This window comes from Coffea arabica, chromosome 10c (assembly GCF_036785885.1).
Source record: "Coffea arabica cultivar ET-39 chromosome 10c, Coffea Arabica ET-39 HiFi, whole genome shotgun sequence".
NCBI lineage: Eukaryota > Viridiplantae > Streptophyta > Magnoliopsida > Gentianales > Rubiaceae > Coffea > Coffea arabica.
The window spans coordinates 6,286,871-6,312,263 of NC_092329.1; the positions used below are offsets into that span (position 1 = coordinate 6,286,871).

General features: G+C 33.8%; 4 protein-coding genes across 4 annotated transcripts; 1 reads left to right on the top strand and 3 right to left on the bottom strand.

The window, feature by feature from the left end:
* LOC140015719 (uncharacterized) lies at positions 1-3,817 on the top strand. Its single transcript, XM_072068535.1, has 10 exons — positions 1-111; positions 376-433; positions 1,113-1,386; positions 1,768-1,884; positions 2,068-2,175; positions 2,331-2,697; positions 2,789-2,839; positions 2,928-2,993; positions 3,349-3,425; positions 3,568-3,817. Exons 1-10 carry the CDS (start codon positions 1-3, stop codon positions 3,593-3,595), a joined length of 1,257 nt encoding a protein of 418 aa, XP_071924636.1. The 3' UTR covers positions 3,596-3,817.
* Positions 3,818-4,546: 729 nt separating this feature from the next.
* Positions 4,547-8,081, bottom strand: LOC140015720 (agamous-like MADS-box protein AGL104). Its single transcript, XM_072068536.1, has 7 exons — positions 7,897-8,081; positions 6,709-6,762; positions 5,906-6,011; positions 5,659-5,709; positions 5,400-5,563; positions 4,969-5,114; positions 4,547-4,650 (listed from the first exon to the last, which is right to left on the bottom strand). The coding sequence occupies exons 1-7, from the start codon at positions 8,079-8,081 to the stop codon at positions 4,547-4,549; spliced, it is 810 nt and encodes a 269-aa protein (XP_071924637.1).
* A 7,877-nt stretch (positions 8,082-15,958) lies between these two features.
* Positions 15,959-16,471, bottom strand: LOC140015721 (uncharacterized). Its single transcript, XM_072068537.1, has one exon. The coding sequence runs from the start codon at positions 16,469-16,471 to the stop codon at positions 15,959-15,961; it is 513 nt and encodes a 170-aa protein (XP_071924638.1).
* Positions 16,472-20,145: 3,674 nt separating this feature from the next.
* LOC113713734 (heavy metal-associated isoprenylated plant protein 24) lies at positions 20,146-21,267 on the bottom strand. Its single transcript, XM_027237522.2, has 2 exons — positions 20,826-21,267; positions 20,146-20,740 (listed from the first exon to the last, which is right to left on the bottom strand). The coding sequence occupies exons 1-2, from the start codon at positions 20,977-20,979 to the stop codon at positions 20,448-20,450; spliced, it is 447 nt and encodes a 148-aa protein (XP_027093323.1). The 5' UTR covers positions 20,980-21,267; the 3' UTR covers positions 20,146-20,447.
* Positions 21,268-25,393: the final 4,126 nt, after the last annotated feature.

Here is a 25,393-nt window from a genome sequence, read left to right on the forward strand (position 1 = left end):
ATGGAGAATATTGAAGATTACGTGAACAAGATGTTGTTTGATGACGCTGAGGAAGTTGCTAATCATAATGTCAACGATACAGCCTTGCCTGCTATGCCTCCTCACCATGCAGTACGTTTTCTTTTTCTCCAATATGTATCTACTTTTATTTCAAGAAGTCGTACAATACAGTGTTCATAGGCTTTTCCAACTACTTTTTGGTAAATTTGATATGAATTTATAAAATGTAATAACATTGAATACTTTAACTTTATTTATTGCGCTTCATAAAGTTAATCATATTCTCTTACTTTTCTCGTTCATGTATATTTCTAGGTTGCTTTAAATAAAGACTTCTTATGATCTTGCTTATATTGTATTATAATGCTTCATAAGGTCCGTCAAAGTTTGTCTAGTATGAAATTTGTTGTAAATACTATTCACCATGTCCTCAGTAATTTGCATCATGATTATCACATTTTACACATTTATGTCAAAACTTAAAGAAACGTAACATTTGATTACATACGAACAACATTAAATTGTTCTTTACTTTCCTAAAACCACTCCTTGAAAAAAAATTTAGAAAGGTTGTCCTTGAAATACTTTAGTATGAGTTCACAGAAAACTCGCAAAGGAGGTCTTCTAGTGGTTAAGGTTGAAAACTCATAATTTAGAATTCGTGGGTTTAAATTTTTTTTTTCTTCCTTGCTTCTTAAATCCCGTCCTTTCCCTACTACTTTTTGACAAAAAATAACTCATGGAAAATTCTTTCAACTTTTTGATAAAAAAATTTATAAGTTTGGGAACTTACACTTATTTTTTGGATACTTGTGGGTTATGTACATTCCATGAAATTGTTGCCAGTGCCATTTCCATTAACTTGTTACCTAATCACTTAACGATCCAAAACTTTTTGTGCTATTCAAACATTGACAAGGGCTGAAGGGGTTTTTGGTTTGATTTTACCTCGATAACTCTATGCAAAACGGATTGCTTTTCTAGTTGTATTATGTAACTCAAAATTCATTGCCACATTGAAATTAACACAAAACATCTTTAAAAAGAAGAGTTAAATTAATAGAAGTTGAGACTTTCTAAACTAGCAAAATGTGGGCAAAATCTTGAATTAGGTAGTCCAATTATCAAATTAAATAGCATACAAGAAGTTATAATTCTAAATAAAAGTCTCGGTCTCCTTGTAACTTGCCAGGCAGAAACATCCACGGACCCTGAGGCACCAATACCAGTGGAACAGCATGCTATATACCGTGACCTATATGCGGCGGCATTCGGTGTAGATGATAAAGATGCCGGTCAACTAGCTCAGTTTTCACCCTCTCCTGTGGAGTTCAGCTCCGGTGCCAATACCTCTGTCGTACCAGAATCATTCTCTACTGCTTTAGGGTATATTTAATTACACATTCAAGTGCTTCTTGTTCCATTTTATATTGCCTAGTTAGTTCTACATCTCTTTTATAGCACTTGCATTTGCAGAAAGGCAATAATCTTTCATTTTCTTCGGTAAACTTAGGAGCCAGGAGGTCCCTCTAAGCAATGGCAATACCTGTATTATGCTAGCACCATTGTCAGCTGTTTTTGGTTATAAATAAATAGTTTTTTTATGCTTTTAGTAATTCATGCAATACTCTCGTTCTTTATAGATTGTTTCATTCAAGTCATTGCAATTTATTCCCAAGTTAACTTTTTAACACTTTTATAGAACTTGCATTTGCAAAATTTGGGAAAAAAAAAAGGTAATTCTTTTATTTCTCTTTTGCAACTTAGGAGCCAAAAAATTCCTCGATGGGATCAAGCTGAGCAGTTCTCATTCGCTCCTATTGACTACAACTCAGAAAGTGCCAATACTTCCATGATGCAAGAATCGTCATCCAGGGACTTGGGGTACCTTCTGTTTTTCTACCATTATTTGAGTGTAATTAAAAAGTAGCATATTGTTATCTATCCTAATGATAATTGCTTGTTTGATCAAAAGTATATTGAAGCATCAATTATTTCATCTCTTCACATGAAATTAAGAAAACTTTCACTGCTCTTCTGTCGCTAATATTGGGTTTTTGTTGTCAGGTCCCAACAGCAATCAGATGTTCAACAGCCAAATCCGGCACCACAGAAATCAAGTTCACTGGAACCCATACCCATCCTGGTTAAGTCCAAGTCATACATTGCATTGAGGTACCTAAGATGTTTCTTTTTCCGTTATTTGTGTTTGTGTTTGTGTTTTTTCCTCTCAGTAAGTTAAGTTGATTCGACATTAGTTATAGCAATTTACTTCACTGAGTTGAGGCAAGATTATAAGGTTTTTGTATGACCTAATATAATCTTTGCAGTATTCATCCTGATGCCGGTGCCTCGTCCCAGCATCCAAGTCAAGGCTTGCCAACGTTGGGCTCAAGCTACACTAATCAAGCCCTTGATACTGGTGCCTCATCCCAGTATCCAAGCCACGGCTTGCCAACGTTAGGCTCAAGCTACACCAATCAGGCCCTTGCTCAACAACACTCCGGTTGGCCTGTTCAACAACTTTCACCAGATGCAAGCTCAAGCTTGACTCCTGAAGAAGTAGTGCGTGGATCAACTTATCGAGGACTGTCATTAGGTTTAAGTTCAAAACCCGGAGTACTTTCAATAGGCTCCATATGGAATCATAGAGAAGTTGACCTTAATGCCTGGGCCCCAGCTTCTCAAGCTCCACAGGTATATGACTTAATGAACTTTACTTAAAAGAGTGTTTATGTTATTCTACAGTCATCAGAGCTTACAAAGGACCCTTTTTTTCTATATGCAGCGACTTAGCAGCGTTAGTGTCTCTACTTCGGCAACTCAAACAGCTCAACAGGTATATGTTCAATGAACTTCACTTACGAGTAGTTGTGTACTTCTATCAGACATCAGAGCTTACACAGGAACCTTTCTTGTATATACAGGGACTCAGCGGCACCAATGCCTCAGCTTCGGCTACTCAAGCCACTAGCTCATCATCAAACGCCAGGGTAAGTATAAAAAAGTTGGGGTTTCATCTTAGCCGATTTGATTGTCTCCAATTTATAATGGTCAGTCGGTGTGTATAGAAAATGCGATTGTCTAATGTTTATATTGTATAAATTTATGCGTATAAGCTATACAATTAAGAAGTATCTATCTTTACCTGGAAATACTCCATGTCTTAGTTGTTTACTCGTACATAATTATTTCATACAGTATATACAAAAATCTACTGTTTAGTAGAGAATTTTGCAGAATTTCATATTTACCAAATGCTTTAGAATGAAATCTGGCTATAATACTTGGTCAGGATTCAGTCTTTTACTAATCATTTTTTTTGGGACAAAACTTTATGAGATATAGAAGAGAAGAGCCACTTGGGAAGCTGACGCAACTGCACAGAATGACCGTACTATTTTCCGAACCTGGATTCGTCAAATGTATGCATCTCCGTCTTTGACAATTTTTCATTCTTGCTTCTTTGTTAATGATCATCCTTAAATTTTTTAAGTTAGTAATTAAGGTTCAGTAACTATAGTAATCTTGATACTTCACCAGGTATGAACATACAATTTTTCGCAGGTCTGCTGATGGAAAAAATCAGAAGTGATAGCCACAGAGGCCTAATCGACATTGTCTGGTGTAGAAGAAACTTCTCATTAGTATTAATCAATACTGTTTTTTTCCTGAATTTGGATTTGGGTTTGTGGTTGTCTCTTAAGTGCAACTTGGGAGTTTTTAACTGAGATTCCTGTCCTTTTTTTTTTCTTTTCAATTACAACTGGGATGTTATAACTATTTTTCTTTTTAAAGTCTGCAACTTAATATTGCATATCTGTGCTCTGCTTCTAGTTTTAGCACTTTCATGTATGTGAGTTTTATATCCGTCAAAGTAAGTTTTTACCTGATTTGCATCTCTGACTCCAAACATTTCCACCTCCTTGCCAACCCAAGCTCAAGATCTTGCAAATATTTTATTCGAGAGTATATAAGATCTTGCAAAGTTCAGGAAGACAAGATGGATCATGTAACAAGTTTGTCTACATTAGACAAATCTCTTATCCATTGAACACTTATCAGTGTATTCAATGGATTAATCAGCTTCCAAAGCTTGCTTGTTCTTTCGATCAAGGTACTCTAATCCCATCGTTTTCGGTAGCCAAGAAACCGTGTTTAGTAGTATGCCTGAGAGCAAAAATAGAGCTCCCATCATCTAGTTTTGCCTCTGAACAATTGCATGTTTAGAATTGGCTGTCTGAAACCTATTGTTTCTTAAAAATCACTGAGCATTCTTCTTTCATTCTACATTACACGAACACAATCTACAACTGACAGTTTTTCTGAAAACTGAAATTTGTTACAAGTCTATGTGAAGAACCCGGAGCCCACTTTTAGAATATAAATCTTAGGGCCAGAAGCAATTTCAGCTAATATCAAAACAAAAAAAATGAAACATCAGATCCAACACTTTTGGCAATTAAAAACATGAAAGATATAAGATACAGCCATACACTTAATAAACTTCAGCAACATCTCATCCTCTACTGATCCAAATGTTCAGCTAGTCTTGAAGCAACATTTTCGTCTCGTGTTTTGCTAGTTCCCCAGTTTTGAGTTCTTCATTGAGTGGCATCACATCTGGATATTCTGCTCCACTATTTCTTCCTGGTGGCAAGGTAAACAAGATATACCTCTTATTACTAAAATCTTTTACATTCCAAACACTAATGACATGAAAAAGAAATGCATGCATTTGCCTGGAGACCTATTAAAATGTGAGAAACCTCTGGATATAATTCGATGGATTTTTTTAACAACAATTCTACTCCAACAGAAGGAAACTTATTGGTACCAACCAACATTATATCTTTTAGTATCTGTATGTTTATTAGAATTTGTAACATTAAACCAACTATTAAACCTCATTACGATTTCATTTCCCTCTGCATTAATTGAAAAATCAACCTGTCCAAGATAAGTTGCCTGAAATATCAGCAGAATTATACGAATGAGCCCATGCTGGAACTTTCTGATTAACTGAAGTCTGAAACTTGCCGTCTTTCATGTTCCCAAGGTTCAAGTTACAGCTACTTTCTTCTAATGGGACACAAGAAGTGGAGATATCATCCCTGAGAAACAGAAGACAATCAAATTAAATATGCAGCCACAATGTCTCTTTTTTTTTTTCTTTGTTGTAGTTTTCCTTAAATGGTTTCAAATTAATAACTTCAAAAGTTTCCAACATATCCGGGTGACAGGTGTTACATTCAACAAGAATAGATAATTAAATAAAGGAGATAGGAGAGGTGTTAAACATAAAGAAAGTGACGCTATTATCCTGAGTTATGAGTAACAGGATCAGGGAAAAAAAGAAAAAGTGAATTGTAAAGACTGCTGCACCATTGGATATATACCTGGTATCAACATTGACAATAGGTGAATCTAAAGTATGTCCTTTGCAGGAACCATCAGGTAACCAATTCAGAACCTCAGCACTCCTCTGCGAGGATTGGCCCTCTTTTAGTGAACTTAGAACTGTTCCCTGCATGAGGAAAACTTTCTTCAATGTAACATTTAGCTGGCATTAGCAACATAAAGTCATTAGCAAATGTGGATATAGAGAGGAGGATATAGTAGGATACTAAGATATTGGTAAGGTTTCCTATTGATTACCTCCAAAATCTTAGGATGATATGAACGTACAAGATTGCTTACTAGTTGTTCCTGGAAATAAAGAAAAGCAGAAAAAGATCTTTAAGTACTTGATTTCTCCGAAATTTACCTAAAACAAGTTCCAGAGTATGTATCTTGAGCATCACTTTAAAAATTCAAGGGTTCCGTGCATGGCAAAAGGTCATCCATTTAATTACGGTTCCCAAAGTGTGCATTATGGTGAATCCATGAATATGCCTTCAAGAACACAGATCTTTCTATTCGTCACAGAATTCAATAGGTCTTCAAGGAGTTTCTCACATGATTCAAGCTCCTCCATGGATGTCATACTTCCCAGGTCAGGTTCAAACATCCTATTGCAATTGATAGTGACAGCAGCAAGAAGTTAATTCCAACTACACCTTGTAAGTTGAAAGGAAATGATTCCACCGTGTAAATAAAGAAGCAGGTAATCAGAATAAATAACTTAGTAAAATGGACTCCTCATACATACAATTTGTGCCATTTTGTCCTTTCTGTTAACCTTATTATTCTCACCAAGATTTTTAAGCATTGGACGTATTTCAAGTGGTACAATTCGTAGGATCGTGTGATCCTATATACAATCCTACTGATATTAAGACAAATTTCGATCTTGAGTACAGTGCCCAATTAAAATTGTATTTCGATGTTTACACCATCAGCTTCCTGAATGAACTACGTGAGAAAGCAAGTGTCACAGCTTTTTCTTTTTCTTTTTCTTTTCTTTTTTTTTTTTTTCAAAATGCAATGCAAGCCCATATTTCATTAGATATCAATCTAAGAAACATATATAATTATCTGTCTCCAATCAGTAGTAAACGGGACAACCCCATAAAACTATTTAGTTGAAAAGCTACATAAAAATATTAGATTGAGAGGATATTGAATACAAACTGTTCTTGGTCCAAGCACTGGGGAGCAAGAGCACTGCCAGAAAGGAAGAAATTGTCATGCTAATGCTTTTCTGCTTTGCTTTAACAGAAAAAAGAAAAAAAAAAGAGAAAAACAAACAATTTTATTTGGACATACTTTTCCCTTTCTCTATTAGAGAGATCAACGAAACGAGCAAACACATCTTCAATCCTGTGATTTAGAGTTATTATATTAGTAGTTTCTAGTAGATGATAAGTTTGATACTTGGAACTCAGAAAAATTATATCTAAAATAAATTAAAAGAAAAAAGGAATCAACAAATCTGCAATAAAAAAAAAAAAAGAAATTTGACAAGCAACGATATGACATGCTTCAAAAAAGTCATGAAGAAAGGTTCAAATTTAACCTCAAGTGGACAATAACATACAAGTGAACTCAAGCGCTTACATAATTCAGGATTTTATTTATTTTTTTGAACATAAGAAAAGTAACTTTGAATTGTTGAATTGTTGTGATGCTTTTCTTGTAATTTCTTTATGATGTCCAGAATCACGTTTAACATTAAAATACGCTTTATAACTTAAAATTTCATCCTGACAAAAGTTTTAAATTTTTTACACACCTAAGTTCAGATGTGTGTAGCCTTAAAAAAAAAAAAAAGATGTGTGTAAAGACAAGCATGGCATACATATACTAGTCTACTAGACATATGTCTAGTCATCAAACTTTTAGTGCTGGTCTCACATATTCCTGGAACTTAACAGGATGTAGAATCTGATATTTCCAAGTATAATTACAAGATTATTTCTCTCCAGGGAAAAAGGAGTCAGAAATTTTTTCCTTTGATCTATGTCGGTTGAAAACACAACCAGTGGTCGTTATTTAATATTACAGGAAATTTAAATGTCTTTTTTTTTTACAACAAGAATTGTTAAATACGGGTTGCCTAATTAACCGCGGAATGAATGAATACTCTGCTCAATTTGATGACTCAAATAATCTTTTCTGGTTCCTCTGATTTTATAACATTGCATACGAAATATCCATTCATGCATGTTATAACACAAATTTCACACAAAACTATGAGGACTATTTATAATAAATCAAAAACCTCAAACCTTGACAAGAGGTGTACAAACTTTTTTTTTTCCTCTTTTATGGGCAATGACATTCAACAAACTAAACTCGTAGTGCTTTAAATTTGTCTTCACCAGGAAACCAAAAAGAAGAAAAGTACCTTAGTGTCATTACAATGATTCACAGATTAGGAAATTGATAAGGTGCAATATATGGAGATTTACTAAAAGCTAGTACAATTGATAATGAGTTGTTTTCACTATGTACCTCTTTTGGGTAGAGAATTGAGTAAGACGACCGGCAGGAGAGAACATCAAGAGGGCAATTTCAACATCACAAAGAGTGGAAAGTTCATAAGCTTTCTTGAGAACCCCATTTCTACGCTTGGAGAATGTGACCTGCCTACTTGTGGTGCTCTCGATTCTCTTCATCTGGAGCTTTGCACGACCCATCTATGATGAATCGTTTTGTCTACACGAAAAGAAGCTCAAGTTAGAGTACAAGATCATTGATGACATATATAACACCATACTAATATGCTTAAGGAAAAAGTAAGCTACATATACTGTTGAGAAAAGAATTGTTTGTCACAGACACACCTATGAACCTTGAAGTTGTATTGAAAATGATAGGAGAAGAAGAAAGGAGATGAAATTTGGGACTAAGGACGAAGAATTTAAGATAACTAGATTGGGATGATTTAGTTACCAAAATAAAATTTTCCTTTCTTTTTGGTTTTCTTGTTACCGAAATACTATTGGTCTTTAGGTTCAGTGGATCAGACCCTTTCATTTGATGACACGGTATAGCATCAGAAAGCATTCCAACCCTGGATGTTGTTTTGCATTCCAACCTGCTGTAGTCTAAGGGGAGGGTTGGGTTGAAGAAAAGAAAAAAAAATTGTTGTAGTCTTGAGGGTGCTATTTTCATTGCCTCTCCTAGTTTGAGTTTTGTCCAATTATATAATTCGTCAAATATGCTAACACAAGTCCTAATTATCATCAAGCATCTGTTCCTTTTTTTTTTGCCCTCCTTGCAAACCTTACATAGGGAAGAACAACGCATCTTAATTTGCAATAATCTCACGTCATTCTGCTAGAATTACTTATCACACATCAGAGTCTCATTCAAATGTAAGTACATGGTTTTCAAGAAAATATCATATCTTACTTATTGTCATAAAATCAGAGGTTATTTTCTTCGTCTTCTTCCATTTTTTTTTTCATTGTTAAGTATCAAAGTATGGATATCCAAAGGTCCAATTTTAGTTTTGGATCTTTTATCTCATATGTTCAGTCAGATTAGTAGACTAGATATTGTTCATGATTAGCACTTTGAGTAACGAGAAAAACTCATCGTTTGTACATACTCTATGCATGGTTAGTTAATTTTCTTTCCACCCAAAGCCTGTTAATTTGCTGGATGCGCCACCGGTTCCAAACGAATTCTGGCAAATCTTCACACAACTTTGTTGTAGTAACATGTACTATATGTGAATGTGTGTATCTTCTTATCTTTTACTGCAAGATGAACCTGGTCGCGTTCTTTTCTGATCATTACCTGCTATCTCTTGATCGACTATGACAACCTACTAAGTATAATAAGCCAGATTTTTTTTTTTTTGTTGGGATAAGCAACATCCAAGAAACACCTCTTTCCCGGAATAGCAAGTTTTGTCGTGTAAGTTCCAATTCCCCATTCCAAGTTCCAAGAGAGAGCAAAAAAAAAAAAAAAAAAAAAAAAAGAATAAATGCAGTATTGATAGGATTGGCAACGAGACGGATTTGGAGCGACACCCCCCCCCCGCCCCTCATCCTTCCCTATCGCCATTCCCGCCGCCCTGCCCTGCTACCCCGTGGGTTCCCCACCATGCCGTGCTAGTTTTTTTAAATTTTATATAACTTTATGTTTATATATGTATCATACTAAAATTTACTAATCATTCTTTTGAATTTTCAATAAAAAAAAATTTAACATGAAATAAAGTTTAAAAATGATTTTAACTTTGTGAATCCGTTTCTCTATATTTGATATTACATAAATTATAATATCATTATTTTTTTATAAACAACATGCCATAACAAAAAAAAATAAACTAAAATAACAAAATTACCATTGTACCACAAAATTAAAAAATTATAGTGTATTATTACAAAAAATATCATATTATTCATTTCATATTACATATATATAATTATATTATATTATATATTTTATGTTATATGTGTGTGTATATGTATATGTGTGTCTGTGTGGGGTAGAGCAAAGGTATCCTCACTCGTCCCTATCCTGTTTTAAAATCGGGGAGGGGGGGGGGAACTCCCTTGCCCGAGTCCCCTGCCTCGCATTTCCCCCCGCCCTATTGAACTCCATGGGTCGGATGCCTAATTACCATCTCTAATTATTGATCCATCAACTTTGTTTATATTTGATTCCACTTTGCACTCTTTGATTATATTTGAATTTTCAATTTCATTTCTAAACTTTAAAATGGTACACTTTAGTCCCTAAAATATAAAATTTGTCATGCTTAAGTAAAATCATTGAAAAAAAAGAGATAGATTTTATATTTAAGTGGGATAGGTTTTGTACTCTAGGGACTAAAGTGTGATAAATTTTATATTTATAAACTAAAGTGAAATAGATTTTATCCTTTAAAGATTAAAAGTATTCCATTTTGGAGTTTAACCATCCTAAAATTCTTATCAACGGTATTTTGCAATTGCTTTCTAGCAACTTTCATGCATTCGTGTAATGTAGCAAGAAAAGCAACGTGCAGTTTTAAAGCCAATAATGTGCATTATATTTGATTAATTGGTAATTCTGGCTTTACGAATATTGAAAACTATTTCAGTACCTCCTCTGGTCATCGGAATAAAGGGGTCCTGCCACTGCTGTGCCTTACCTGATGATGTTTCTCTTCGACCTTATTCTACTGATAATATGACAAACCAACCAGCTGAGTTGGCAATCAGGGAAGGAGTGAGGGACTAAATCTCTCCTTGCTGGTAGGTTGAGGAATCAAATCTAGCCTTATATTTTCAAAGAAATCATTCAAAACGTCTATCAAATTTTATAAAATAATTTTTTATATCATTCATTTTTAAAAGTATATTTTTACGTCCCTTACAAATTCACATTGATCAAATTTGATCCCTATCTAAATTTTTGACTAGTTTTTGATCGGAATCCATCACTTGGCTTGCACGTAATCATTTTTAAAGGGTAAAATTATCAGATCAAAATTTACATAATCCGATTCATAGTCCCTCACATTTCACAAAATGAATTTTTTTGTCTCTCATATTTTACAAAATGAATTGTTTCATCCCATACATTTCACAAAATGAATTTTTTCATCTCTCACATTTTGCAAAATAATTTTTTCATCCCTTATTGATCATGTGTATGAATAACTTTTTTTTTAAACTCATGTATATATCTATGTAATTTCACTTGAACAATACGAATAATATATAATATGCCTCTATTTAATTTCGCTTGAACGTACTGTTCATGTGCAACTAAATAGATATATATAGGGGTCTAAAAAAAATTTATTACTTTTTCACTCATGTTCATTTCCTTTTACTCGAAAATTGAAAATAAAGAAGACATTTAATTCTAAACATTATCAAGTGTTTATAATTAATTAAATTCAGATAGAAAAAATAAACAAAGGAAAGTATGACAAAAAAAATAAGTAATTGACACTTTCAAATTTTAAAACAATCACAAGGTAAGAAATTCAACAGTTGGTCTTAAAGGTAGTGAGTAGAAATTTCAAATTTACATTACAATTTGTTAGTATAACTATAGAATTCGAATTAGGATTGATTAATGACATGGTCTTATTATACAACTCAATAAATGAATTATTGTTAAAAAAGAAAAAGCCACAAATATTGAATAGATTCACATCGTGAAATCAAATAGATATATATGGGTTTAAAACAAAATTGTTAGATTTAAATCCATGTATATATCTATTGAATAGCATGTGTACAATTACAATTAATCTATTTAGATTAAATCAAATAGAGATATATTATATGCTATTTGTACTATTCAGGTGAAATCAAATAGATATATACATGGATTTAATAAATAAAAAAAAAACTATTCGTATACATGGTCAATGAGGGATGAAAAATTTCATTTTGTGAAATATGAGGGACAAAAAAATTCATTTTATAAAATGTGAGGGACGAAACAATTCATTTTGTGAAATATAAGAGACAATAAATCGGATTATATAAAATTTGATTTGACAATTTTGCCCCTAAAAAATGATCACATGCAAAGCATGTGATGAATTCCAGCAAAAAAATTAGTCATAAACCTAGATAGGAACCAAATTTGACCAATATGAATTTATAACGGACATAAAATTATACTTTTAAAAGTAAATGATGAAAAAAGTCATTTTACAAAATGTGGGGGATATTTTGAACGATTTTCCCTATATTTTCATCTAATCCTTCTTAGAAATTTCGCCAGAGGGTGCACGAGAGTCGTCTAGTCCTTCTTGGGAATTTCATTGGAGGGTGCACAAGAGTCATTTATCCGATACCTGTTCAATTTCCATCGGATCCTTGTATTGATCCCTTTGAGTCCAATTTTTTCTCTTAATGTAGAGTAAGAGTAGGATAGAAATTATCCAGTAAAAAAAATTCCACAATATACAAGAATATGTTTACATAGTAGTTGCCATTTCGTGCCTTGTGCTAACAGAATCTAGTAAAAAAAAAATTAAAAGAGCTAGTAATCAAGATTTTGTTTTATAAATCTTGTTGCTTTGGCTATTACGTTAGTATAACACTGAAAGTTTTAACAAAATGACGTAGACTATTTTTTTTTCTGACATTTTCTTACAGAAGTAAGAATTTACGCAAATAAACCTAATCCCCACATGAACTTCAAAAGCCGGCAACTTTTGAAGTCCTGTGAGGGACTTATCTACCCAAACCCCAATCCCCCAATACCGATGTGGGATAGAAAACCCCACAGGGTGCCCGCTGCTAAGAGATAAAGACCCCACAGGACTTCAAAATGACGTAGACTATACAAAAATGTTTATTGATCTATGCACCCATATCCACAATGGTTTGTCAGAAAGTCATAATCACTCCAAGCCTGCTCTTATGAAGGCGCTGTGGAAATCATCGTTGTCCCAGGAACCAATTTCAGGAATTTGATGGTCAAAGTACCTCTCAATTTTTTCTGAGCTTCTGGCCTTTTTTATTTTTGCATGGTAAGTCGAAGCAAGCACCTTAGCGGCTGATTAAGCAGAGCTTCAGGGCTGGCCCTAGAGTGAACAAATATGATTTTGTTTGCCCCACTTTTTCTGCTTGATTAAGTATCCTTTCTACACTGATCCTGAGCTTTGCATCCTCATCAGGATTCAGGACGCCGGACCTTGTACTGCTTCACAGACTCTAGCGACAAATTTTCCTTTTCCACCACCATTTGATTGTAATCTTTATTGAAGATGTCTTTATTTATCTTATCAACAAAATCCCTAACCAAGTCATTTAGCAGAAAACAAAGCAATTGGCAATCATCAGGGGCTTTGGTTTGAGCTATGGTTTTCAAGATTTGTATAGAATCATCTCTACCAGCATGTGATCTGCCTCGCGAAGACAAGAATTGTTGAAATATGCCAAATTTTTCTACAAATTTTACTAGATTATGTTTGGTATCAAAATAATTTAGTTATTAGAAGAATAAAAATATTTATTAACCAAAGATTATGTTGGTGTGTTAACAAATATTTTAATCTAAGATTTGCTAGTAGAAAAAGATTATATTTTGTTGAGAATTTTAGGATAATTATTAGTTGGATATTTTGCTAGGTTGTTTCATGTAATCACTATAAATAGTGAGTTAATGAATGAATAACACAAGTTTATTTTTTAGTCTCAATACAAGCCTCTTATAAACTTTTGTTTGCAACACTAACGTGTTGTTTTTTAGTTTATATCCCAAAACACCAACAAAGTGATATTAAGAGCTTGTGTCTTAAGGGTCTAATTTTTTTTTAGAATCAGTGCATTGGTGAGAATCCTTTATAAGTTCAAAACCATAATAGGAAAAAAAATTTTGTCAAATATTTCAAATTTTAGTGGTGAAACTTACCAAATTTGGATCATAAAATTTTGGACTTATTTGATAGTCAATGATCTACGGGATATGATGGAGACAAATTTTATTTCGCCGGTATTTAAAGGACTGATGAATATACACATTAGAGAACACAGAGTTGCAGTTAGACAGAGATCAAAAACCAGCATTCACATATCAGTTTTTGATGTTGTTTTCACAAGAATAATGCCTTATGATTTGATTGAGAATAAATTATTCTCAATTAAAATGAAAAGAAAAAATTTCACTATGAATTAGTTAGATTTTGACAATTTTGAAGTAGAGCATGATGAAATCAAGAATTCAAATCTTGAAAAAATTCAGGAGGAGATCATTGATAAATCAGGAGGAATCAAATTGATTCCTAATATTTATCAAGATTATAATACTAATGTTTTTGAGTCTACAGGTTTGATGGTGATGACAAAATTAAGAACCATGCAAAGTTTTATATTTTCTGTAAAGGTTCAAATATCGTCGAAGGATGTTTCACTTTGAACCTATGAGTACGTTATTTGGAAACATAAAAAAAAATAATAATAATCTTTCATTGGGAGTTTGGCATGAGAAAACAAAAGAAGTGGTTTGTTGCAAGACTAAAATTTAGCTTGCATAAAAACCCAAAGAAGAAGTGCATTGCAAGGCTAATCATCAGTTGCAAAACTTCTTACAAAAGTTTTGTCCAAAACATGATTCAAAGATTTGAGAAGACAATTCAAAATTTACAGCAAAAGTGGCAAATAGAAGTGTTGAAATATGTCAACTTTTCCTTCAAATTTTCCTAGATTATGTTTGGTATCAAAATAATTTAGTTATTATAAGAATAAGGATATTGTTAACCAAAGATCATGTTGGTTTGTTAATAAATATTTTAGCTAACATTTGCTAGTAGAAGAATATTGTGTTTTGTTGAAATTTTTAGAATAATTGTTAGTTGGATATTTTGCTAGTTTGTTTCATGTAATCATTATAAATAATAAGTTAATGATTGAATAATACAAGTTTATTTCCAACCTCAATACAAGTCTTTTATAAGTTTTTTTAATAATACTAAGGCGTTGCTTCTTAGTTTGTGCCAAAAAAACCAACAAGAATCTTCATGAAATTCATGCTGAGTTTCTTGGCAGTAATCCACTTACTAATGTTACCCGGTGTGCCAATCACCACTCGAGCAGTAATAGGCGGAAGCTTTGACACTGGGATGAAGCTTCTGCCGTCCGCAGCTGGGGTAGCTAATTATGATGTTATCCCAGTAAATTTCCCCATCTTTAACAGGGCTTCCATATTCTGAATGGCCAATTCTCTGGTAGGACAAATCCAAAGTGCCTGAGAGGCATAATAATGACTTTTGCATCAATCCGAGTCAACATGACGAGAGTAAAACAGGTAGTTTTGCCAGATCCATTGTGGGCTTGAGAAATCAAGTTCTTGTTTGGGAGTGAGGATCAGAGGCAAGCTAGTGGCTTGGATCTTGATCGGTCTATCAAAACGCATCTCCACATATAGACCCTTAAGCAACTCAGCTGAGAGATTCTAGTCCTCCAAAACTCTTGGCTTAGGTGTACAAGGTATCCCCAAAAGTCAGCAATAGTGTTCATCATGCTGAACTTCTTGTTCTAGTAGAAATAGATTAGATCCTCGCTCAAAACTGCATTACTCATTCACCATAATCTATGCCTCTCAAATCTTAATATTGCTCTAAGTAATAGCTTGAGTTTAACAACTCAGACCACCAAACATCCTATATCTATATATACATCCTTTGTATATCATGTATGCAAAAGGTCATCCCAGTCAATCCTTGCTTCCTTTTCTTCGCAGTCAAATAGGACCTCTTATGCAGCTCTTTTCTTCGCTCTTCCTTTTCTTCCTATTTATCTTAATTTCCATCAATCAATTTCACCATTGTCAATAGATACATCAAAGGTTTCAAATTAACAAACAAAACCATTAACTACATACATAACAAAATCACAATTTAGTACATGAACTTCTTTGTAAAATGTGGAAACGTTGGACGCATGAAACATGTCACCAAAATCCTTAAAAAAAAAAAAAAAGAAGGGTTTTTCACTCCCTTGTTCAATATTGTTTCCAAAATAAAAGTACAAGGATTTTTCTATTACAAAAAAATTTAGGACACAGTAAATGCTTTCACCTTAGCTGCTGCTCATGTTTGTCATAATCAGTTGCAAGTTAAATTTTCCAACACTAACTTCTCGCCAGTGAGATATTCCACCAATTCATTTGCATAATTCCGGCAATCATGAACTCCAATTCTCAAATCAGTATCCCATCTCTCATTGAATCCGTGCACACGACCTTCTACAGCATCAGATTCTGAATATCCAACAAACCAGCATTTTCTTTTGGGCAGCTTCTTTAACTTCCTAGTTAGAACAACCCCAGGAATTTCTTTACCCGATAGAGCTGTAACTGCTGTGAATACATCTTCTGGGTCTTCTGGTTGGAAATCATAAACAACAGCCTCGGATGCAGAAGTTGAATTGATGATGACCATGTAATGCTGCAAATCAAACAGATTGAGAGAATATACAGTAGACATAAGCAGCTGGGGTGGCCCCCTTGGGGCTCTCAACGGCACTGCTGCTACATAAACTTCATATTTCCTGCTCCTGATGCTCCTGATGCTACTCGCTACGGTCGAATTCGTGGCTGTGTTCAATATGAAGGCCATTTTACATATTTGCTGCTACTGCTTATTGGGCCATTTCTTGTCCGTTTGGTGTTTCTTGAGTTTTATTTGTAGGATAACTCAACGAATTTTTCTTAGTTCATCATAAATAATCAACTTTTATCAGCTTGAAACTTTTCTATTTCCTATTCCAAGTAAATTTTTTCACTAGTGTACAAATTGACGTTGCTTAAAAATTTTCTGTCCCGGTACCCATTTTAATGCTGATTGTAAAAGTTTCTCCGCACATTTGCTAGGCACATCAAATTATGTGTTGTCTTGTATTTTTTTTTCTTTCTATTCATCTGTTTTTTGTGGTGCATGCGGTTCCTAGTTTGCACCATTCTAGTCCACACACTGATGGCATTCCAAGTAGTCTAAAGGGATTTTTTTTATTTTTAATTTATTTTAAAAAAAAAAAAGATGGGCGGCTTTCAAGTTGGATGTCTGACGAAGACATATTATGGAAGATTTTCGTAGTTTACTCCTTTGGGCTTTGGTGGCCCACTAAGGTTGAGACAAGGTGGAAGCCTTTCTTCTTGCTTGCTTGTAGAGTTGCACTGGATCCATCTCTTCCTAGTTAGCCCAAAATGATACGAATGATTGATTCCTCTCTTACTGTTGTCCTCTAAGAAGAAAATGCGATTATGTGGTAGTTTACTCCCTTTATCAATCAGGCTTGGCATCAAAATAGTATTAATGTAATCCTTCTTAACACCTTAAGTTTTTTTTTTTTTGTTAGTGTGTATATATATATGGTGAATTGGGTGAAATGTACGTGTGTTAACGACTGCCCATAGGACACCTATTAGAAAACCCTAAAAATATTAATGTAATCCTTCTTAACACATTTTGTCTTCTTCTTCTTGAAAAATCGTAACACGTTTTATCTTTGAGTTACTTGAGAAGTACGCATATAGTTTGTGACAGAAAATTCAAGAAAATACCAGAAATTGTTTGAGCTAAAATTTAATTTTTGTATAATGGGAGGAAAGGAGAAAAACTATTTCTGGCGAGCAAAAAAAATGATTTTTTTTTTCTTTTTGGTTTATTCAATTTATATCTGTTGGCTTAAAAAATACATAGTGGAAGCATATATGATTCGTCACCCCTTGTTGGGAAATTGTTAAATCACACAATTTGAACAAACAAATAAATTCAAGACACAAAAATAATGAAGGAAAATAAGTGGTGACAAGGAAATATGGACCTTTAATTTGGGAGCCAAAATGATATTTTCTATTATTACAAAACCTGACTTCATAGTTGTGTTGCGGTACTACATAGATATATACATATATATATTTATATATATGGGGGCCTTTCTAAGTCAGTTCAAGAAACCTTTGTGACTACGAAACATGGATCACCTCAAGTACTAGGAATTTTACCATGAACTGGTTCAATTAAGCTAATTCTTTATGAAAAAAAAGAAGAAGAAGAAGGAAAAGAGGAAGAAGAAACTGTGAGAGAGAAAAATGAAGGATAGATCTCATTGATTAGAAAATAGTCGGGAAAGAGAAAGAGAAATTAACAAATTCTGTTGCAATTGCCTGCCAATTTCCTGACAGACTTGGTATTAATAGCTTATAGCTAGTGGCCTTCATACGTAGCATTTGTAACCGACTTTGGGGACTCATATGCTGGTTGGCTATCAGTACAAAACGACATTCTAGACCACTATTTAAAACCGACTGTTCGACTAAAGATAGTTAAGGCTGCCCGAACTTCTTAACGCTTAAGTAAGCCAAGATTCTCTGCACCAGCCTAACGAAAACAAACAGACAACCAAGTAATTGGACCAATACAGCAATGACACTTCAACAGCTAAATATATTAATTTGTTTGGTTTACAGCATACTCCCTTCGTCTCACTTTGATAGTCATGTTTCTTTTTTCACACAGTTTAAGAAAAAGTAGTTAATTTTGTTGGAAAAGTAAATTTAGATTGCTATTTTCCTAAAATACTCTCATATTAAATATGGTACAACTTTATGGGAACTTGAATTGATGGTAAAAAAAGAATCAACTCTCATTAAATGGGATAAGTTTATAGTAACAACTACTTACATTGAATAAGGGTATTTTAGAAAAATTAAAATACAACTACATTCTTCAATTGGAAAGTGGACTACAATTTGGGACAGACGAAAAAGGAATACAGGACTATCAAAGTGGGACGGAGGGAGTACAATAATGATATCTATATCGGGAAAGGGAGGAAGACGAGAAACAATATTCTAATATATCGATTCAAATGTCAATGAATTTTAAGTTTTAACCTGCATTTCCATCTCTTACCTTACTCCTCGAAGATGCAATGTGAATTGATTATGTTTTTTGTTAGTGAGCTTCACCCTATTCTAACCCTCGAATGGTCGAACTTGGGTAGGTAAAATGAATTTCTCTCGGTCCCTGCTCAATAGCAGCAAGCCAGTAGATTCAGATTTTAACTTTTCAAGTTCACCCAAAATCACTAATTAATTATTTCATTTAACTCTTGTAGTTTTATCTCCACCCTCCCAATCGGCCCCTATTCCAACTGTGTATTCGAATCCTGAATTTGATAGTAAAAAAGATTCTAAAAATCCTTTCCTAACCATTGGATCGACCTCATTAGTTTGAAGTGAATAGCTTATCACTTAATTTTGAGAGTAAGTTTTTCTTAGAAAATTCAGTGTCACTTAATTAATTCAGATGTTCAATTTTTAATTATCAAACGATTTGAATATGTTAAAATTTAAATCCATTAAATTTAAGCGCTAAATTAAATTATCAAACAAGGTCTTAGTCTGTCAAAACAGTACCTCAACAGTTGAAACGAACCTATCGACAAATATTTTATGCTTAGTAGCTAGTGCGTTTGATTTATAAATTGTCACAAGTAGTTAGTGTAGGGATCAATTATAAACAGTTGATGAAAATACAGAGAGAAGTTCACTAAACATAGTGACTGCTTTTAAGAGTGGAGAAATTAACTTTGGCCCGATTGAAGGACTTGAAGGCTAAATCTTGATTTTTGATTGTGACATAAGCTTGTACATGGCCTTTTTTCACTTCTAGGGGACGATCCAAGCATGATACTAAAAAGTAGCAAGCAATATTGAAGAACTCATGAGTTATGATAATAAGACCAGCAGGATGAGAAAATCAATCCCTCAGCTTCACTTTTATTAGTGTTCATTTTCCTCGCAGAATTATTTCAGGTTTAATAGGAAAAAAAAAAGGGAAAGAAATTACTCCATTTGTGTGGAAATCTAAAGGCCGGTGCTTTCTGGCTTAAAAATGCTGTTATGCTGTGTGATCCATCATTCGCCAAATGGCCGAACTGGCCAAATTAAGCTATACTATGAAGACACAAGTCCCTAGCAGATAAACCTGGATCCTGTCATTTAAACCGTTCGCCGACAACTGTGCTGTACCATGTACCACGTACTGTCAGATGTCTGGTGACCCGAAAATCGATGTGAACTTAAGTTTGACTCTTTGAAATATGCGTTGGTTTTTATTTTTGTTTATTTTTGGATGTGTTTTTGGGATTGGATACCTTGATTTTTTTTTTTTAACAACCGAGCTTACCGGAAATCACACAATAAAATTAGATTAACACTCAGAAGTAATCGAAATTCTGGTGCAAAACAGCCAGGGGATTGAATACCTTGATTGTATGTCTCATATTCTTCCAAGTAAAAAAGAGCTTCATTAATTTCAAGGAAACTGCTTCTTCTTAATTGCAAATACATGCATGATTACATATCTCTGATTTCACCTGAAAAAGATCGAAACAAAAAGAAAAATACTCATAAAGAAACATAAAAACCAGAGTGCCATGGAAACCACCATGATTCCACTCTTCCTATGGTGCTTTAATGCTACGAGCTATCTACCAGTACAAGATATATATACTTATCAAACTAGTAACTGTACAATAGCAAGCGAAAGAAAGGCCAAAAAACAAAAACAAAAAGTTGAAAAGGGATTACATAATTGAGCATGCGTTAGGATTTTCATCATTGAACATAAGAAATTGTTCTTCCACAGGGTTTAATGTCGCAACACCAGGTTCATCAGTTTTCCTCACAAAATTTGGAGGTGCCTTCTTATCATAGACTCCAGCAGCATAAGGATGAGCAATCAGAGTATAAGGCACATAAGGCCATGGTTCAACCTTTTTCTTAGTTGTTCGAGCTGCCTCCAACACTTTCTTTGCATCAACAAAACCTGTTACTGTCGCCTTCTGCTGCTTCAAATCCACATCCACCTTTTTCGCTCCTGCGCAATGCATAGTAATTCACATGATGATTAATATTTTGCATGATGATATCAAATTAAAGAAAAACAACAGAAAATTACGTACCTTTAACTCCTTTCAGAGTCTTCTTAACTTTACGTGCACAGCCTTCACAATCCATCCTGACCTTGAGGGCAACAGTATTCGTTATTTTCTTCTTCTTGGCTGTTCTGCTGCTAATCAAATCAGCCAAGTACTCCAAAGTGCCTGCAACTCCCATTTTTTTTTCGTCTTTTGTTTGCTTGTGCTATAGAATCCTTAGTCAGAACAAATACAGTTTTTGTCTTTAACGAAGTTGGGACTTAGGAACGCAATATGTTAAACTGAAAGATTGGAAGAAAGAAAGATGACAGAGAACTGATGAGTCTCAAATCTGAAGTCTTAACAAGATAGCAAGAAAGAGGCTGTAGATGGCTTTCCTGGTCCTGGTTTCAGGAGGAGTGGCAAGAGACAAGAGGTTGATGGTTGACGAGAGAAGGGGGAGTTGTTAACTGTCTTGATGAAGTGTAAGTGGACGGCCCTTGTGGCCAGACTTATATAGGAGCCAAATTTAAAAAAGCCAAGGTAAAGAAAACAAGAACTATAATTTAATGAAGTGGGGTTCACGACCTAGAAACACCAAGAGACTTCTTAACTTGCGGGAATCCTCATTCCCCTTCTTACTAGCTTCTTAAGGGCACAAACTTGTATGGAAAATGGTCCTAAGGCTGTTCCGTCAGTTCCCTTAGTAGCTATTCCCTTGGTTTGAGTGAAATCATGAAACAATCGCCAAATTCATACTTTTTCCGGTGTTTCTTGTAGTAATTCACAAATGCAATGAACATCTATAGCGCAACGGATCCTTCATCTCCACTTACTTTCTATGTTATTAGTTTGAGGAGGTACGGAGAAAACGATTTGACATCAATCAATACGTGTCTGTTTTTCTTTTTTGCATTTTTTGGTAAGCAGCCCATCTAAGATTAGATTAATCAGCCTGCACCATGGAAGAGAAAATCCCTCAATAAATATCAGATTAACAAACATATAATAATATGCACAAAAGTAACAAATTTTTGTACGTTTGATTATAATCAGAAGCGCATGCACTAATTGTAGTTAGAGTTACAAATAGCGTGCCTGTGGTTCTCAATCTTTAGCTAACATAAGTATAATTTAAACAAATTCACTCTACAAATTACTGGCTAATAGATTATGCAAAGGCTTTGCTTTAACTGATCCAACATCCGATCCTGATTTTGTGGGACTATTTGACGTTTAGTATAGACTCATCAGGCTTCTAAAAGTCTCTCATTTGAATGACAAAAAGGAGAATTTCGTGCTTGGGGTACACGAAAGGTGAGAGTTAATTGTAAAGTTTAGGCCTAATGCTTGTGGAAAAAAGAGCTTCCAAAGTTTGAAAAAGGAACCCTTAAAAAAAAGAAAAAATTGAAGACTGTTTCACTTCACCATCAAGGGGAAAAGAAGAATGAAAAATGAAGCACATTATTGGGGTTGTCTACTTGTCTTGGATTGGAAGGCATAATCGGCTGCCACGCGGATACGCAGCTTTTAATATGGCAATTGGAATTGGAAATCCCGAGGCAAGTCGGATGCCCACGTGGAAATAGGATATTCAAATGGATTCGGTAGTAACTTGCACCCGTTAAAAAGGGCGTTCTTCGCTAGTGGTCTGTCTTCTTCTGGATTATTTGGGCGAGTGCGGCTTTGTGATGGGTCGGTGCGACTGTGGAAAAAAAAAGTTGAAAAGAGGATGAAGAAATCTAAAATAAGACCATAAACTGGTTTGCCTGTTGGGACACTTGCCACCTATCTAAAAGAGGAACAATTTTCGATTTTTTTTAAAAATTATTTATATCTGTATATATTAGAGAGGACAGATTTTTTACGAGAAGCATCCACAAATCTTGAAAATCTGAATTCCTTTTTACTGTAATTTTAGATTTATTTTCATTCATAATCCTTATCGTTTCTCTTTATCACTTTCCACTTTCCAATTTACGTGACTCACTAACCGATAGAATAAACATTCTAAAATTTTAACTAATGGATAATAACCATCCCTACAAAGTCACATTAACAAATTCCAAATCACGTTAGACACTTACCACATGATTGATAGTAATAAAAAACCGATAATTTAAGAAACTCATTATTACGAAAATTGATAGGTTGCAATGTTATCATTAATTTCATGATTATTTTCCTCTTTTATCCTACCAAATATTACTTAATTAGTAGATTCTTCTTAGTTTTGGTACATTGTGCAGTTGCAGAGATTTAGAGTAAAAAGGAATTAAAAGGCGTGATTTTCTATTGGGCTGGCTGTTCGATATTCATATTGGTACGTCGAAGTTTAAGCTTTGCATGTCCGGAAAGCAGAGTCTCATAAAGTCGGACCACGGATGTTCAATCAGATGATCAGTGTCGATCCTTCATTTTCGGATAAGATGGATTTGTTATACCAATTCAAATTGAAATAGTAGTTTAGTAGTTGATAGGAGACTAGTCAATTAGGAAATTTCCTTTCTTTTCGGCAGAGGAGACTAATAGCTAATTATTAGGACTTCCTATTCTTTTTTCTTTTGTGGAGGAACGCCGCAAGAAGAAAAGAGACTTTTTACGCTGTTTTGGCTTTTCTTTTCTTTTTCATTGGATTTTTTTCATCTCAGTTGGAGAGAATGCCTTCAACCATTAATTCTGCAATTTGGCATGGGACTTTCTCAACGGAGATAAATTAAATCTCTTTTTCTAGTTAAGGAATAACGGATGATTTGGTTCAACTTAAATTATGAGATCGAATTGATTTTATTTATTCATATTATTTTCTGGTATTCGTATATTTTCTGTTTTATTTTCTTATGGTTGTTGTTTTATTCAATTATCTTGGGCTCCAATTTTAGGCTAATTCAATAACCTAAAATCAATTAGAATAATTAAATTCGTAATTGTTTAATTATTTTAAATTAGTGGTAACTGGTATCATTGGCTTTGTGCCAGGGAAATATACGGGCTAATTTGAAATGACTCTCGTAGCGTGTTGTTGGTTAGAGCAGGGTTTCTCTAATTCTTAAAACAATTGAAAAGTTGAACTCTAAGGTCGTACCTAAAGTTATTTCGCAACTAGGATAATAGTTAATAGTTGTACCTTAGCTATCGATAATTTAAGGAGAAATTAACTGTCATCGCTTATTTGACAGTTATAACCTGTTTATCAGTTTATAAGTGAAATTATTATTGTATCGATGATCAATTAGGAGAACCATTTTCGAAATTGCTTCTTGGCTAGAGTTCGTCCAATATTATTTGAGTCTTAATAATTTGTCATTTAATTTTTAGCTATTTATTATATTCAAGTAGTACAGTTTATTGTCATTTTTATAAAATCCCCCATATCCTGAAGTCTAGAAGAAATTAAATTCTCCCAATACCTGTGGATTTGACCCTGGCTATCACTAGATACAGAATTTGTATTCATTTTGAGTAGGTATTTATTATTGTACAGGTACGACAACCTGTCAAAAATCACATATCAAAAATTTAGGAGCCTGTTTGAATTACAATTCCACAATTGTACGTACCTTACCACACGGCCGATAGTAACAACTAACTGATAATTTAAGAAACTCACCATTACGAAAATCACATATCAAAAATTTAGAAGCTTGCTTGAATTACAATTCCCACAATTCTACGTGAATTGTTATAACGTATTTTACTCTCATAATTATTCACAAAACTGACGTTCACTAACTCATTTTCATTTGTCATCCACACAAACCAAATACAATGAGAAAAAAAAAGACTATGTATCAAGCTGTCACTATGGACGATCCCACTTATAAGCATTTCAACGGCGCCTCAATTCCAAACTTGCAAAATTGCAAAGGAGAAAACAATTGATCATAAAACAAAGCCTATATCGCAATGATCCTACTGAAATACTTCAAAAGATTCAATAAGTTTACTTTCAAGAAAGACAAGTCTCACAGTACATTCTTTTGTAGTACGAACTCCACAAAATTCAATAGAGTCAATTAAACCACCAATATTGACTTTTGTACCAAAGATTGATTGGTGCGAAAAATGTTCGCACCTTCGTACAAGATTATCAAGTTGAATGCATAATATTTGTACGCATTTCATTTTGAAATTAAATAAAACATGCGATTACATTCATTTTTATCCATGTATCATCTATTTTCTAATATAAATTTCTATTATTATTTTAAGATCCATCTTCTACAAAAATGCAGCTCTTGAATAATGTACATATTTTATCATTCTTTGAACTATTACTAAACAAATCTTAGATTTTAATTATGTTGGTACAATTTTTTAACTTTTTTTAATTCACCGTTGCTTTTTATTTTTTTCAATAATATCAGCATCATACGTAGCATGGGTATTCACACTAGTATATATCCTAGCCTCCCGATGTATTAATCTTTAAAGAAGAGGACAAAACGAAAAATAGCGTTCTTAGAAGGCCAGCTTAGTTACCTTTCTTTTAATATTTTTTTAGTCGTAAAGGGGTGAGATTTAAGATGTTGAGAAGAGGAAATTTGAATCAAGACCTCCAATTTCTGATGTGTCACTCTTAATCAGTTTAGTTACATTAATTAAAGTGATTG

Excerpts from the sequence above, each read along its gene's own strand:
- LOC140015719 (XM_072068535.1), top strand. The coding sequence starts at position 1 with ATGGAGAATATTGAAGATTACGTGAACAAGATGTTGTTTGATGACGCT. Across the intron at positions 434-1,112 it reads TACTATTCACCATGTCCTCA|GTAGTCCAATTATCAAATTA; the intron begins GTAATTTGCATC and ends ATCTTGAATTAG. Across the intron at positions 2,176-2,330 it reads AAGTCATACATTGCATTGAG|TATTCATCCTGATGCCGGTG; the intron begins GTACCTAAGATG and ends TAATCTTTGCAG.
- LOC140015720 (XM_072068536.1), bottom strand. The coding sequence starts at position 8,081 with ATGGGTCGTGCAAAGCTCCAGATGAAGAGAATCGAGAGCACCACAAGT. Across the intron at positions 6,763-7,896 it reads CAATTCTCTACCCAAAAGAG|GATTGAAGATGTGTTTGCTC; the intron begins GTACATAGTGAA and ends TCTAAATCACAG. Across the intron at positions 4,651-4,968 it reads TAATTCTGCTGATATTTCAG|GAAGAAATAGTGGAGCAGAA; the intron begins GCAACTTATCTT and ends CCTTGCCACCAG.
- LOC140015721 (XM_072068537.1), bottom strand. The coding sequence starts at position 16,471 with ATGGCCTTCATATTGAACACAGCCACGAATTCGACCGTAGCGAGTAGC.
- LOC113713734 (XM_027237522.2), bottom strand. The coding sequence starts at position 20,979 with ATGGGAGTTGCAGGCACTTTGGAGTACTTGGCTGATTTGATTAGCAGC. Across the intron at positions 20,741-20,825 it reads GACTCTGAAAGGAGTTAAAG|GAGCGAAAAAGGTGGATGTG; the intron begins GTACGTAATTTT and ends TGCATTGCGCAG.